A 14851-nucleotide genomic window follows, 5' to 3' on the forward strand; every position below is an offset into this window, starting at 1 on the left:
TCAGTTGTCAGGCTCTATAATGGAGTATATTATGTGTTTTAATTGTGATTGAAGTATACTTTTACATTGATTTGTAGAGAATTCATAACTTTTCAATAATGTATTCTCTGTTCAATTTTTCTTATAGGTCCTTCTTTACATTTTTATAGGTTTAGTATTATAATTCTTGTACTTTCTTGTAATGTTAATTCTTTTTTTTTTTTAAAGATTTTATTTATTTATTTGACAGAGAGAGAGACAGCCAGCGAGAGAGGGAACACAAGCAGGGGGAGTGGGAGAGGAAGAAGCAGGCTCACAGCGGAGGAGCCTGATGTGGGGCTCGATCCCATAACGCCGGGATCACGCCCTGAGCCAAAGGCAGACGCTTAACCGCTGTGCCACCCAGGCGCCCCTAGTAATGTTAATTCTTACATATGGTTTAGGTTGCTGTTGAGAATGGGATGGATCTTTTTCCATTATATTTTCTAATTGGCTATTTTGGTGTATCGGAAAATATGCATTTATCTATTTGACTTTATGTCAACTTACAGGACTTTTATTAAGTCCAAGAATTTTTTAATTGGTTCTTAGATTTTTTTTAGGTAGACAGTCATATATGCTTCAAATGGAGTGTTGTTCCTTACTGCTCAATGTGTATGTCTTCAGTTTTTTTTCTTGCCTTATTGAAATGGACAGGACTTCTAGGAACTATAATTTTCAATGTAATTACTAGCCAATATCTTTTTTGTTCCAATTTTAATGGGAATGTTTCCAGTGTTTCATTATTTTCTCTTGTATTTTGGTAGATGGTTGGGTGGTTTTTTGTTTTGTTTTGTTTTTTGTTGTTTTTAATCAAGTTAAATTTTTTTAGCTTGTTAAGATTTTCATAAATTGGAAACTTTTTTCCATATATGTTTTTTAAAATACCTGTTGATAAAATAATATATTTTGTCTTCTTTAATACAGCAATTTAGAGAATTTCTAGTACATTTCTTAATACTGAAATACCTATGCATTCATGGGACAAACCCTAGCTAGTCTCCTAACTTTTTAAAGGGCCAGATAGTAAATATTTTAGGCTTGAAGGCCATATAGCCTCTGTGGCAACTACTCAACTCTGACTTTGCAGCTGAAGTAAATGAATGGGTATAAATGTTCCAGTAACATTTTATTTACAAAAGCAGCAGGCCAGTGTATGGGTTGTAGTTTGCTGACTCCTGTTCTCTATGGTCTTAACTATCTCTTTGTGATAGACATGTAACTACATGTCTTTTTAATTTCAGCTTAAGTTAGTTAAAGATTTTGGCTGTATGGTTGAGAGGATATATTTTATCATGTAAAAAAGAGTCCTTATTTTCTATTTTATTATGGTCACATGAGTCTGACATGTTAACCTTATAGCCCTTCTAAGTTATATATTTACTTTGTTGGTCTATTAGATTGTAATATCTCTGAGACCAGTAATACCTTTATTCTTTTTTGTATCACTAGTACAGTGTCTGGTAGGTCCTTATTAAACATTTTAAGAGTGAATTAAGGAAGGACATAGAAGCATATTTTAAATAATTTTATTGAGACATAATTCAAATATTACAGATTGACCCATTTAAAGTATATACAACTTTGTGGTTTTTAGTCTAGTCATTAAAACCATCTCCACTATCTAACTTTAGAATATTTTCATTACCTCAAAAGAAACCCTGTTTTAGCAGTCATTCCCTGTTCCTCCCATCTCCCAGCCCTAATTTGTTTTCTGTTTCTATGGATTTGCATTTTCTGAACATTTAATGTAACTAGGACAGTACAATATGTGATTTTTTTTGACTAGCTGCTTTTACCTCGCACAGTGTTTTCAAGGGTCATCGATGTTACATGTATGCCAAGCAATATTGCGTTATATGGATATACTTCATTTTGTTTATCCATCTGTTCATCAGCTGATGGATACTCATATTGTTTTCACTTTGATGAATACTTCTTTGTGAACATTTGTGTATAGGTTTTTATGTGGGCATATATTTTCAGTTTTCTTGAGTATATACTTAGGAAAGCTACCAAACTCATTCTATGAGGCCAGTATTACCTTGATCCCCAAACCAGGCAAAGACCCCATCAAAAAGGAGAATTACAGACCAATTTCCCTAATGAATATGCAGGCCAAAATTCTCAACAAGATCCTTGCTAATAGAATCCAACAGTACATTAAAAGGATTATCCATCATGACCAAGTGGGATTCATCCCTGGGATGCAAGCATGGTTCAACACTCGCAAATCAATCAATGTGATACATCATATCAACAAGAAAAGACTCAGGAACCATATGATCCTCTCAATTGATGCAGAAAAAGCATTTGACAAAATACAGCATCCTTTCCTGATTAAAACCCTTGAGTGTAGTGACAGAGGGTACATTCCTCAATCTCATAAAACCATCTATGAAAAGCCTACAGCAAATATCATTCTCAATGGGGAAAAGCTGGAAGCCTTTCCCTTAAGATCAGGAACACGACAAGGATGCCCACTCTCACCACTATTATTCAACATAGTACTAGAAGTCCTTGCAACAGCAATCAGACAACATAAAGGGATCAAAGGTATCCAAATTAGCAAAGAAGAAGTCAAAATGTCTCTCTTTGCAGATGACATGATACTCTATATGGAAAACCCAAAAGAATCCACTCCCGAACTACTAGAAGTTATAGAGCAATTCAGTAATGTGGCAGGATATAAAATCAATGCCCAGAAATCAGTTGCATTTCTATACACGAATAATGAGACTGAAGAAAGAGAAATTAGGGAATCCATCCCATTTACAATAGCACCAAAAACCATACGTTACCTTGGAATTAACTTAACCAGAGATGTCATTTGATTTGTATTTACTAATGATGTTGAGCATATGCTTATGGACCATGTGTGTCTTTGGAGAAAGTCTGTTCAAATCCGTTGCCCATTTTTAAGTTGGGTTATCTTTTTATTTTTGTGTTGTAAAGAGTTCTTTTCATATTCTAGATACAAGTCTCTTATTAAGGTATATGATTTGCACATATTTTATCCTATTCTGTAGGTTGTCTTTTCACTTTCTTGATGGTGTCCTTTGAAGCACAAAGTTTAAATTTTGACGATTTCCTTTTTATCTATTTTTTTTCTTTGGTCACTTATATTTCCTGTCATATCTAAGAAACTACTACCTAATCCAAAGATTTACTCCTAAGAATTTTATAGTTTTAGCTCTTGCATTTAGGTCTCTGCTCCATTTTTACTTCATTTTCGCATATGATATGAGGTGTTTGTGTGTGAAGGGGTCCAGCTTCATTCTTTTGCATGTGGATATTTAGCTGTCCCAACACCATTTGTTAAAAAGACTATTCTTTACCCAATTGAACTGTCCTGACACTAGTGAATATTTTTAATGTGATTTCTGTTTCTATCACAAAATATATTTCTAGTCAAACATATAGTAGTTATCATATATAACTTTCTGCAAGTTCAGCAATGAATATGATACGATCATAAGAGGCTGCCATGATTCTCTTGCAAGTCCCCAAATGATGCACACTTTAGTTTGAAGATGAATGTGCTGTTACAGGGATCAGTGACATTCCAGGATGTGGCTGTGGACTTCACCCCAGAGGAGTGGCAGCTGCTTGACTGTGATCAGAGAACCTTGTATTGGGATGTGATGTTGGAGAACTTTAGAAACCTCATCTCAGTGGGTAAGGACAGTGGGTGGTCACTCTTGAGTGGAACTAAGAAGATACTCCTAGTGCCCTTCCTTTCGGACTTGTGGAGGCCGTGGACATTCTGAAGCATTCCTAAGTTTGGCCCAGACTGTTAGCGGTCACTGATTCTTAATCCCCTTTGAGATGATGCATAAACAGATAGTGTGTTTATGCTTCTACCTCCCAAATGGAGGAGAAGGGTCTTTTCTGTTCTAAAGCCTGTTTGTCATCCTTTCCAGGCCCTGAGACTCAAGGAGGCAGACCTGAGTTATGAGGTAGGCGTTTGTCTCTAGCAGTTGGTCTCCAGTTCTGTGTTGTTTCCCATGAACAGGGGGCCCAGTTACCAAAACAAAAGCGATCTTCAAGGCAGAGCAAGGACAAGAGCCGTGGATGGGGGAGAGAGAGAACCCACGTTGGCGCTATCCAGGTGAGTGAAAGAAAACCAGGCAGGTGGGAGTCTTTGGAATTGAGATTCCAGTTGGTCAGTGAGGGACAGGTATCTGTAAGGCAGGTCTTTCAGGAAGCACCTCTTAAAATTAGCCACGCACCTTTGGAAGTGACTGGGTACACTTGACATAATGTCGTCAGGTCCCCAGATTACGCCTTCACTCGCTCTGCCTGCATACCTGCTCTTTCTGTTTGCTCAGCTTTTGTATGGAGGGAGGGCCCTCTCCTGTCTTCCCTGGCTCCCTGCACTGCCTTCTTCCATGGAGGTCCTTGCTTTGTTCTCTTAATGCCTAAAATCTTCATTCTTCTTTTTTTCCTCAGCATGAGCACAGATCTTTTCCATACATCTGGTTCTTATAAGGTAGTCAGATCATGTGGATTTGAAGTCTTACTCCACCAGTCACTGTCTAACCTAATTATTTTGTAGCACAATTTTATTTATAAAACAGGGATAATATTAATCCTCACTTCAGATTTCTTTTAAACATCATGTGAGTTAATACATGTAAAACCCTTCAAACAGTTGGCATATAGTATGTGTTCAATGTATGTTGGTTGTTTTTATTTCAGAACTTTTAGTAACATTATGCTCTTTCTAATTATTTCACTGCTTCAAAAAAAAACCCACCTCTTTTCTTATAGCATGATTGTTTCCCCTTTTCAAAAAAAACCTCCTTCTTTTCTTGTAGCTTATGCCCCACCTGTGTACCCCACCTTGCTCATCTTTAGTCCCACTCCTGACTTGTGGTTTCTACCTCACATTGCATCTCTCTGCCTGCCTTGGTGATACTGGTATCATTTGGAAATTCCCCAACTTCATTTGAGTCGGTTCCTCACTAATCTGCCCCTGCCCTCACTTACTGCTTCCCCACTGTTGCTTCTTGCCTTTGTGTCCACCTTCAGAACTTCTCTCACGGTAACTCCCTCAGAAGCTGCATCCTTCTGAGGAACTAATGTGATTTTCTTTGTGCTCTCTATGGCATCTGTACATCTCCAACTTCCCATTCCCATACTTTTCCCCACCTGGCCTTAATCTCTGTTTTCTCGTACTAACCACTATGTAATATTCTTCAACCTTCACCTTTTGTTTACGTTGTACTAAAGGATAATGGCTGGCCTGCAGCTTTGCAGTCTCCAAATCACTGTGGTAAGCAGCTTAGCTTTTGTCTCTCAAGAGTGTCTCCTTAAATATTATGATTCCTTAAATATTATAAATTCAAAATAAAATTTTCTTTTTCCACAGAGCCCATAAAAGACATATGTTTCAAATGTTTAAGACACAAATTAAGTGTATTTTAGATCCGCTGGGACCCCAACTTCTAATGACATAAACCAAGTGAATTTGAACTCCCGATAACGATGTCTAGGCTGTTCATGGTTCTATATTGCCAATTTCATCCTGTTTTCTGGTTTATCGTAGATGTTCCTGTAAGATGTATCCAAATCATTACACTTCCCTTGTCCGTCTCCTGACAAATGCACACAAATTCTTTCTTTATAACTTGTATTGTGATATTTAAAAGAATTTTAAGGCCCTCTTTGAAGTGATCCCATTTTGTTTGTCCAGAATGGTCCATCTTTTCCCTATGCTGTGGCAGTTGGGCTCTTTAGTGAACTTTGTACATGATTTTCTTCTGTGCATCAGCTCTTTTGATGCTGATGTGCTCTACCTAAGGCCAGCATGCTAGTAAGTCTGAATTCAGTCGTCTCCTCTTTCATGGTAATTCCAGCCTAGATTAATCCCTACCTTCTTGGAACCTCCTTCCTAGCTCTCCTAGGACTCCATCTAAAAACTTGATATATATTCTTTTAGATTTTTTTTTTACGCCGTGTGGCTTATAAGGCATGTTTGCTCATGATAATGCCCTGAAGAGAAAGTCCTGTACCATTTTTTGTTTTTACAACTTTGCTGAGCACACAATGGATATTTAATGAACATTTCATTAATTCACTGTTGTAAAGTCAGGCATTGTGAGTGTGTTTCTTATTCTTTCCATGAGGCTTTTTTATGTTTCCTAAGAAGGATTCAAAGAAAGCAAAAACAAACAAAAACAAACAAAAAACAAACTATTAACATTTTCCAGGTGTGTAAGTTGTAGTTGAAAGGCAAAATACCATATAAAACATTTTAAAGGTCTATAAGTGTGGAATATTTGTTCAATGCACAATAACGTTGCTGTTTTGTTCTAGCTAATTGTCAGAATGAATGGTTTCAGGGAGCAGTGGTGACTATCTTGGAAATTCAGAGAAAATGGAGCTTAAAGTTTAAAATATACAAAGATTAGAGGAATCTTTTTTTGAGATTATGGAACAATGGCTCCTCCTTAAAGAATATCTAAGGACTAGATAGGGTGAGAGAGGATGAGCTAGGACATGTTAAGGTGGGGAAGGAACATAAGCAAAATATTGTAGTTATTTAAAGTCTAGGATTCTTGGAACAGAAGGTATTTGTTCAGGACAAGAAGAATGCATGCTTAGATACCGTGAGTGAATTCATTATAATGTATAGTTTTGTTCACCAGGCTGAGTGCCTTGGATTTTTCAGTTGGTTACTGCTAGTTGAGGTAACACAGGATGCTGCTTCCCATTTGTTGAAGTAGAGAGGAAAGAAGACAGGAACCCCAATCCCCATAAAGAAATGTGCACTAATGGCTATAGCCCACTACTCGCGGCAGCCCCATAGAGAAGAATGAGGCATGAAGCAAGAAGTTGGGGTGTTGTACTAACATTCCACAAGGTGGGAAACTCGGGAGTGGGGAATATAACCTCTTCTCCCTAGTATGTATGTATGTATGTATGTATTTATTTATTCAAACAATCTCTGCACCCAGTGTGGGGTTCGAACTCATGACCTTGAGATCAAGAGCCTCATGCTCCTCTGACGGAACCAGCCAGGTGCCCCCCCCTTTAATGGAGAAATGGATTGGATATTTTTAGGGTTTTGAGGATAGGAATGAAAAAATATGACTTCAGGATAAAAAAAAAGTGACTTCAGCAGCTTTCTGGGGACTAGTTCATTAGTACTTGTACATGTAAAAACAGTACTTGTCAGATATAAATATGACAAATGGTCAGCTATAGAGCCCCCCCTGTAAAAAAAAAAGAAACACAGTGAGAATAAAAGCATTAGAAGCAGACCGAATGTGTGCCTGGGCTTACAAGCACATGGGAGAATGAATCCCAGCTGTTGTAGAGTTGGAGCTCAGTCTGCAGGCATGGCTCACCTGTGATATGGATGGAGTTCAAGGGGTGGAAATATAAGAATGTTCCTGAAGGTAGGTGCCATTGTGCCAGGTGATTAAGAGGAAAAAGAGTTGTGAATGAGGGAAATGTGGAGCTGTCCCACCAGGGTAATCTAGGACAGGAGTAGTGAGGATTCTAGATCTGCCACCTCCAGATCTGGGTTTTCCTCTGCTATCTCCCCTTAGCTCCCTAGTCTCTTGTTCCTCAGGTCCCTTCATCCATTGGTCAAATCTCCACAGTGGACTCTCTTCATATGAGATAAGCAGGCCTCAATGTCTGTACCCTATGCACTGTAACCTGTGCCTATTTCATGATCTTTCCATAGGTCACAAGTGAAGCCATCTGTTCTCATTATTGTCATTCATCTGCTCCCATTTCCTCTTCAGCAGTTTTATTCTTAAAACTCAGGAACAAAGCAAATACAGGATTTGTTGCAGAATTAGATACTAGATTTGAAATAATGTTTCATTCTATAACTGTTATGGAAAAAATTAACTAGGCATGTTTTATTGTACTCCTTTTTAGAAGCAGATTGCCTACATGTTGATGAATCAGAGAAGCACCAGGAAAGCAAAGACAACTTTTTGAATTCAGTTTTGTTCACATTCAATAAAATTCTGACTATGGAGAGACTCCATGGTTATAACATGAGCACAAGTCTTAATTCTACAAGAAAAAAATCATATAAATGTAAATCATATGGGAAGAGATTGCAACCTACTTTAGACTTACTTAATTATAATAGATGTTATACTGGAGAAAACTCATATGAATGCACTGAATGTGGGAAAGCCTTCAAAAAGAAGTTTCATTTCATTAGACATGAAAAAAATCATACAAGAAAAAAACCCTTTGAATGCAATGACTGTGGGAAAGCCTATAGCAGGAAGGCTCACCTTGCAACTCATCAGAAAATCCATAATGGAGAGAGACCCTTTGTGTGCAATGACTGTGGGAAAGCATTTATGCATAAAGCACAACTCGTGGTCCACCAGAGACTCCACACTGGAGAGAAGCCTTACGAATGCCATCAGTGTGGGAAGTCATTCACCTGGAACTCTTCCTTTACCCAACATGTGAAATCGCACACACTTGAGAACTCGTTTGAATGTAAGGAATGTGGGAAAACCTTCAGGTATAGCTCATCCCTTTATAAACATTCTAGATTCCATACAGGAGAGAAACCCTACCGATGTATTGTCTGTGGCAAAGCCTTTGGTAACACATCTGTGCTTGTTACACATCAAAGAATTCATACAGGAGAGAAACCATATGGGTGTATCGAATGTGGCAAAGCCTTCGTCAAGAAGTCCCATCTGCTTAGACATCAGATAACTCATACAGGAGAGAAGCCCTATGAATGCAATAGGTGTGGGAAAGCATTTTCCCAGAAGTCAAATCTTATAGTCCATCAGAAAATTCATACATAATATCCACGTTGTGAATATGACAAAGGCTTAAATATTAGATAAATCTTACTAAACAAAATTCAGAGTGAGAAATCCTCCATTTTGAATGTATTTGAAAGAGTAGATTCCTGTAAAAAAGAATCCATGCCAATCATATTCTGGAAGTGATAAAAAAAGTTTTTACAGAAAATGTCACAGAAAACATTGATTTATAAATAATAGAGCATAGAGCTTAGAAAGTAAGCATAAATTAATCAAGAATCAGTGAAAACTATACTTATCTCTGATTTTTATTTTTATAACTATAGAATTATACAAGTGTGAGTATAAAATATGCTTATGTATTACATTAAATTATATCAATCAAGGGTGAAGTACATGTCATTTTTCTTCCAATCCTAACGAAATGCAAGTGAAAAAATGTTTAATATGAAATATGAATTTCAGTAATATTTTTATCCATTTGCTGGCACTTTTAATGGGCAAAGCAGGGTTATTGATCTGTCTCCTCTAGTTATAAAGCTTGTTATAAAAACGTTTTCCTATGTATGTAAACAGCAAAACAACCAATTTAAGACATCATTTGAGAGGGCAAAGCAGTTGTATTCTGTATTACAATAAGTATTCAGTTGAGAAGAATAAGTATTTAAATAAGTTTGTATATAAAACATTGGCACTTCAAATATTCCTGTTCTTTTTCATCGGTGTATCTACGTAAGATGTGAGTGTAGCTCGAGCAGTGTCTGTTGGGTACCATCTGTATTTGATTTTAATAAGTAGGGTGTCATGATACTTTGCAACTTTTGGGGAGTGAGTTTTTGTGTCTGTTTTTGTTTTCTTGTAAGAAATTGATACAGGTTTAGCTCTTAGGGAGCTAAGTGGAATTGTCCTTGTGACAGCATAGGCAGCATTAATCAAGTTGAAAAGAGCCAGTTTCTCTGCTTAGCAACTTCCCTCTGGAGTGTGACATGTAAGTTACACATATTCCCTTAAAAGGACGAACCACCCATTATTTAAGCTTGAGTTTTTATTGCTGTCCACAGTGTTCCTTGATAATGTCAAAAACCTTTATGCCTTCTTGAGTGGTGACAAAACAACCTGAACCTAAATTTGGATATCATGCCTTTTCAAGTTTAAGCTAAGTTACAACTCTGTTGTGTTGTTTTTCTTCCATTAGCCATTTTTGAAGAGTAATGTTGAGTAATCATTATAAATGAATGATAGTACTTTTTTGGTTTTTTTGTTTGTTTGTTTTTCTCATTAAACTTGTTTTTTAATGGGTCTCAAAATTCTGTGACAGATTTTTGGTCGTTTCCATTAAAAAGTACTGATTTTAAAAACTAATAACTTAAAACTGCCACACACACACACACACACACAAAAACAAATGGTCCACAAAACATTCTCCTTTCCTTCTGAAGGTTTTATGATGCATTGCTATCATTAACCAGTCTTTTACTATTAAACTTAAATGGCCAATTGACACAAACAGTTCTGAGACCGTTCTTCCACCACTGATTAAGACTGGGGTGGCAGGTACTGGGGATAATATTCATTTAGCCTTCTGAGCTTTCTGGGCAGATTTGGTGACCTTGCCAGTTCCAGGTGCCTTCTTGTCCACCGCTTTGATGACACCCACAGCAACTGTCTGTCTCATGTCACGAACAGCAAGACGGCCCAGAGGAGGATAGTCAGAGAAGCTCTCAACACACATAGGCTTGCCAGGAACCATATCAACAATGGCAGCATTACCAGATTTCAAGAACTTGAGACCATCTTCCAGCTTTTTCCCAGAACGACGATCTATCTTCTTCAGCTTAGCGAACTTGCAAGCAATGTGAGCTGTGTGACAATCCAGCACGGGTGCATATCCAGCACTGATTTGGCCTGGATGGTTCAGGATAATCACCTGAGCCGTGAAACCAGATGCCTCCATTGGTGGGTCATTTTTGCTGTCACCAGCCACATTGCCATGACGAACATCTTCGACAGATATGTTCTTGACATTGAAGCCCACATTGTCCCCAAGAAGAGCCTCGCTCAGCGCTTCATGGTGCATTTCAACAGACTCTACTTCAGTTGTAATGTTGACTGGAGCAAAGGTGACCACCATGCCAGGTTTAAGAACACCAGTCTCCATTCGGCCCACAGGGACAGTACCAGTACCACCAATTTTGTAGACATCCTGGAGAGGGAGACTCAGGGGCTTGTCAGTAGGACGAGTTGGTGGCAGAATGCAATCCAGAGCTTCAAGCAGTGTGGTTCCACTGGCGTTCCCATCTTTACAGGTGACTTTCCATCCCTTGAACCAAGGCATGTTAGCACTTGGCTCCAGCATGTTGTCACCATTCCAACCAGAAATTGTCACAAATGCTACTGTGTCGGGGTTGTAGCCAATTTTCTTTATGTAGGTGCTGACTTCCTTAACAATTTCCTCGTACCTCTTCTGGCTGTAGGGTGGCTCAGTGGAATCCATTTTGTTAACAACAACAATGAGCTGTTTTACACCCAGTGTGTAAGCCAGAAGGGCATGCTCACGGGTTTGCCCATTCTTGGAGATACCTGCTTCAAATTCGCCAACACCAGCAGCAACAATCAGGACAGCACAGTCAGCCTGAGATGTTCCTGTAATCATGTTTTTGATGAAGTCTCTGTGTCCTGGGGCATCGATAATGGTCACGTAATACTTGCTGGTCTCGAATTTCCACAGGGAGATATCAATGGTGATACCACGTTCACGTTCAGCTTTTAGTTTATCCAAGACCCAGGCATACTTGAAGGAGCCCTTTCCCATCTCAGCAGCCTCCTTCTCGAATTTCTCAATAGTTCTTTTGTCGATCCCACCACATTTGTAGATCAGATGACCAGTAGTGGTAGACTTGCCCGAATCTACGTGTCCAATGACGACGATGTTGATGTGAGTCTTTTCCTTTCCCATTTTGGTTTAGGTTAAGCGGTGGTTTTCACGACACCTGNCAATGAGCTGTTTTACACCCAGTGTGTAAGCCAGAAGGGCATGCTCACGGGTTTGCCCATTCTTGGAGATACCTGCTTCAAATTCGCCAACACCAGCAGCAACAATCAGGACAGCACAGTCAGCCTGAGATGTTCCTGTAATCATGTTTTTGATGAAGTCTCTGTGTCCTGGGGTATCAATAATGGTCATGTAATACTTGCTGGTCTCAAATTTCCACAGGGAGATATCAATGGTGATACCACGTTCACGTTCAGCTTTTAGTTTATCCAAGACCCAGGCATACTTGAAGGAGCCCTTTCCCATCTCAGCAGCCTCCTTCTCGAATTTCTCAATAGTTCTTTTGTTGATCCCACCACATTTGTAGATCAGATGACCAGTAGTGGTAGACTTGCCCAAATCTACGTGTCCAATGACGACGATGTTGATGTGAGGCTTTTCCTTTCCCATTTTGGTTTAGGTTAAGCGGTGGTTTTCACGACACCTGTGTTCTGGCAGCAAACCCGTTGTGAAAAAGCGATAGTACTTTTTTGAACAAGCATACTAGAACTTAAGGAACTAAATTAAATCTTGTGTATTGACAAAAATTCTTTGATTCACCAAACTTAAGTCAGGCTCCCAAACCTTCTCCTAGGTCTTCTCTTCTTCTCTTACTTCCTTGTAAAATCTAGTTTTAGCAAGAATCTCACTAAGTCAGTTTAACCAGAATTCCCTACCCTTGATGTCTGATCGGGTTCCTCACCCTCCATCAGGTTAGGTGTGATCACCCTGGCCTTTCTTCAGCAAGACTCCTGTTAGGTCAAGGAACTGCTTTCAGCTCAGGCCAGGATCTCAGCATCCTGGGATTGAGCCCCACATCAGGCTCCTGCTCAGCGGGGAGTCTGCTGCTCTCTCTCCCTCTGCCCTTCTCCCTGCTCATACTCATGCGTGCTCTCTCTCTCCTTCCTTCCTTCGCACGTGCATGTTCTCTCTCAAACAAACAAACAAATAAATAAATAAATAAACTTAAAAAAAAAAAAGAAAGGACTCCTTTTAGGTCAATTTAGCCAGAAGACTCCTTACCTCTGTTGTTTTCTATTAGTAATTTTCCATCCATTGACCACCACTCCTCCCCTCCCCCCTCCTTTGCTATAAGTTCCCACTTGACCATGCTGTATTCACAGCTGAGCCCCTTCTCTATCTGACTAAAAATTCCATTATGGTGGTTCTTATACCTATTGTGATGTCCTGAATAAAGTGCCTTGCCATCTTTAACAAGTGTCCTTGAATATCTTCTTTCTTCAACACTCCCCAGGTATTTCAAGAGGCTACATGTTGGTTTCACTCTTGGAGTTCCAAAAATTTCTGGAACCTCTTTCTTTTGGAATTGTCTTCAGAATTAGTTTGACAGCCATGCAGGAAATTCTTTAGGTATTTATAGTCACAGGACTTGCCTTTTTTTCAGCTCAACTGTTTTCTCATTTCCTACATAAAATCCCTATTTTGTCCTATTTAGTTCTGCCATTCCATCCTATCTCCCTTTCCCAAGTCTGTGCCTCTCATCTGAGAAACTCCAAACTACTTAAGTCTACAGGAAGAGAGGGTTCAGGGGGCTCCACTGTTGCCAGTATGATGTGAGCCCCTTGAAAGAGCAGCTGTGTAGGTCAAGGTGGCAAGAAGTGTGCAATGGTCTGCTCTGTAAATAAGAGAATAAAATAAGGGAGTTTTGATTGTAATATATCAGCATGTAATCTGGGTTTCATGAATTATTTTGCTCCTTCCTTTAAGTGGAAGTAGGAATACAGTAGAAGATAAAATTATTTCCAGTACTGGGCAAATATAAACTCCCTCCTAGAAAGCTTTTGTCACTGACCCATTGTCTTGGGCTGTACAAGATTTTGGCAAGAAGAAAAACAAAACTATGCTTGGATCCATCCAAACATCTTGGATTCCCAGAACTCCCTAGTCTGTTTGTGCTCTGTGGCCGAAACAGAGCATTTAGGTGAGAAATCCCTTGATTTTTCCCACCTCTAAGAGTTTGTCATACCTTGATATTTTCTTTTTCTCACTCTATAAAAAGATCATTCAAAAATGCCTTCTCTCTCTTTTATTTATAAATGGACGGTGGATTGGCATTTTCCACCCCAATGAAACTGTTCATTTTTCCGATTATATCATATATGCTAATTTTTAAGACTCAAATACAAAAAATGTAATGAAAAGAAGAAAACAAAAAGTGGTAAAGGGAAGTCTGAGTTTAGGAGTCCTCATGTTCTAGAAAAAGGGAGAATATTTAAGCCATCTAAGATGTAAAAAAAATGTAAGGATAACTAGAAAGCATAGAAATAAAATATCAGAAGAGAAGAATAAGGAAAACTTAATAAATCCAACAGCGATCAGGAAAGATGAAAGGCGCATTAAAAAAGGTAAATATAGAGTAAACAAAAAAGGCATAAATAAATAATAGCCTATCAATAACAACATTAACTGCAAATGGGTTAAATTCACCTGTGATGAAAAATAATTTCCATTATAATTTTTCCAGAAGCACTTTATTTTATTTTATTTTGTTAATGATTTTTTATTATATTATGTTAGTCACCATACAGTACATCCCTGGCTTCCAATGTAAAGCTCGATGATTCATTAGTTGCGTATAACACCCAGTGCACCATGCAATACATGCCCTCCTTCCTACCCATCATCAGTCTATCCCATTCCCCCACCCCTGCCCCTCTGAGGCCCTCAGTTTGTTTCTCATAGTTCATAGTCTCTCATGTTTCATTGCCCCTTCTGATTACCCCCCTTCTTTATCCCTTTCTTCCCCTACATATCATCTTAGTTCTTATGTTCCATAGATGAGAGAAATCATATGATAATTGTCTTTCTCTGCTTGACTTATTTCACTTAGCATTAATCTCCTCCAGTGCCGTCCATGTTGCAGCAAATGTTGAGAATTCGTTCTTTCTGATAGCTGAGTAATATTCCATTGTATATATGGACCACANAATGATTTTTTTTTTTTAATATTATGTTAGTCACCATACAGTACATTCCCGGATTCCGATGCAAAGTTCGATGCTTCATTAGTTGCGTA

General features: G+C 38.6%; 3 protein-coding genes across 11 annotated transcripts in view; 1 reads left to right on the forward strand and 2 right to left on the reverse strand.

Annotated features, from left to right (window-relative positions):
* Positions 1–11529, forward strand: part of ZNF684 (zinc finger protein 684) — a 31194-nt gene extending 19665 nt beyond the window's left edge. For 6 of the 9 annotated variants that reach the window (XM_019793787.2, XM_002931035.4, XM_019793789.2 and 3 more), the window contains 3 exons: positions 3570–3696; positions 4034–4129; positions 7918–11529. In XM_019793787.2, the coding sequence (XP_019649346.1) occupies positions 3570–3696; positions 4034–4129; positions 7918–8822 (1128 nt within the window). In that variant the 3' untranslated portion in view covers positions 8823–11529. Of the gene's footprint in view, positions 1–3563; positions 3697–3941; positions 4130–7917 lie in introns of those variants that run through there. The other 3 variants (XM_034650120.1, XM_019793792.2, XM_019793793.2) reach the window with 2 other exon arrangements.
* LOC109489905 (elongation factor 1-alpha 1-like) lies at positions 10240–11783 on the reverse strand. Its single transcript, XM_034650077.1, has one exon. The coding sequence runs from the start codon at positions 11737–11739 to the stop codon at positions 10354–10356; it is 1386 nt and encodes a 461-aa protein (XP_034505968.1). The 5' UTR covers positions 11740–11783; the 3' UTR covers positions 10240–10353.
* LOC100474924 (elongation factor 1-alpha 1-like) lies at positions 11746–12240 on the reverse strand. The gene has a single exon (XM_034652222.1). It carries the CDS (start codon positions 12223–12225, stop codon positions 11746–11748), a length of 480 nt encoding a protein of 159 aa, XP_034508113.1. The 5' UTR covers positions 12226–12240.
* Positions 12241–14851: the final 2611 nt, after the last annotated feature.

This window comes from Ailuropoda melanoleuca, chromosome 2 (assembly GCF_002007445.2).
Source record: "Ailuropoda melanoleuca isolate Jingjing chromosome 2, ASM200744v2, whole genome shotgun sequence".
NCBI classification, from domain to species: Eukaryota; Metazoa; Chordata; class Mammalia; order Carnivora; family Ursidae; genus Ailuropoda; species Ailuropoda melanoleuca.

Excerpts from the sequence above, each read along its gene's own strand:
- LOC109489905 (XM_034650077.1), bottom strand. The coding sequence starts at position 11,739 with ATGGGAAAGGAAAAGACTCACATCAACATCGTCGTCATTGGACACGTA.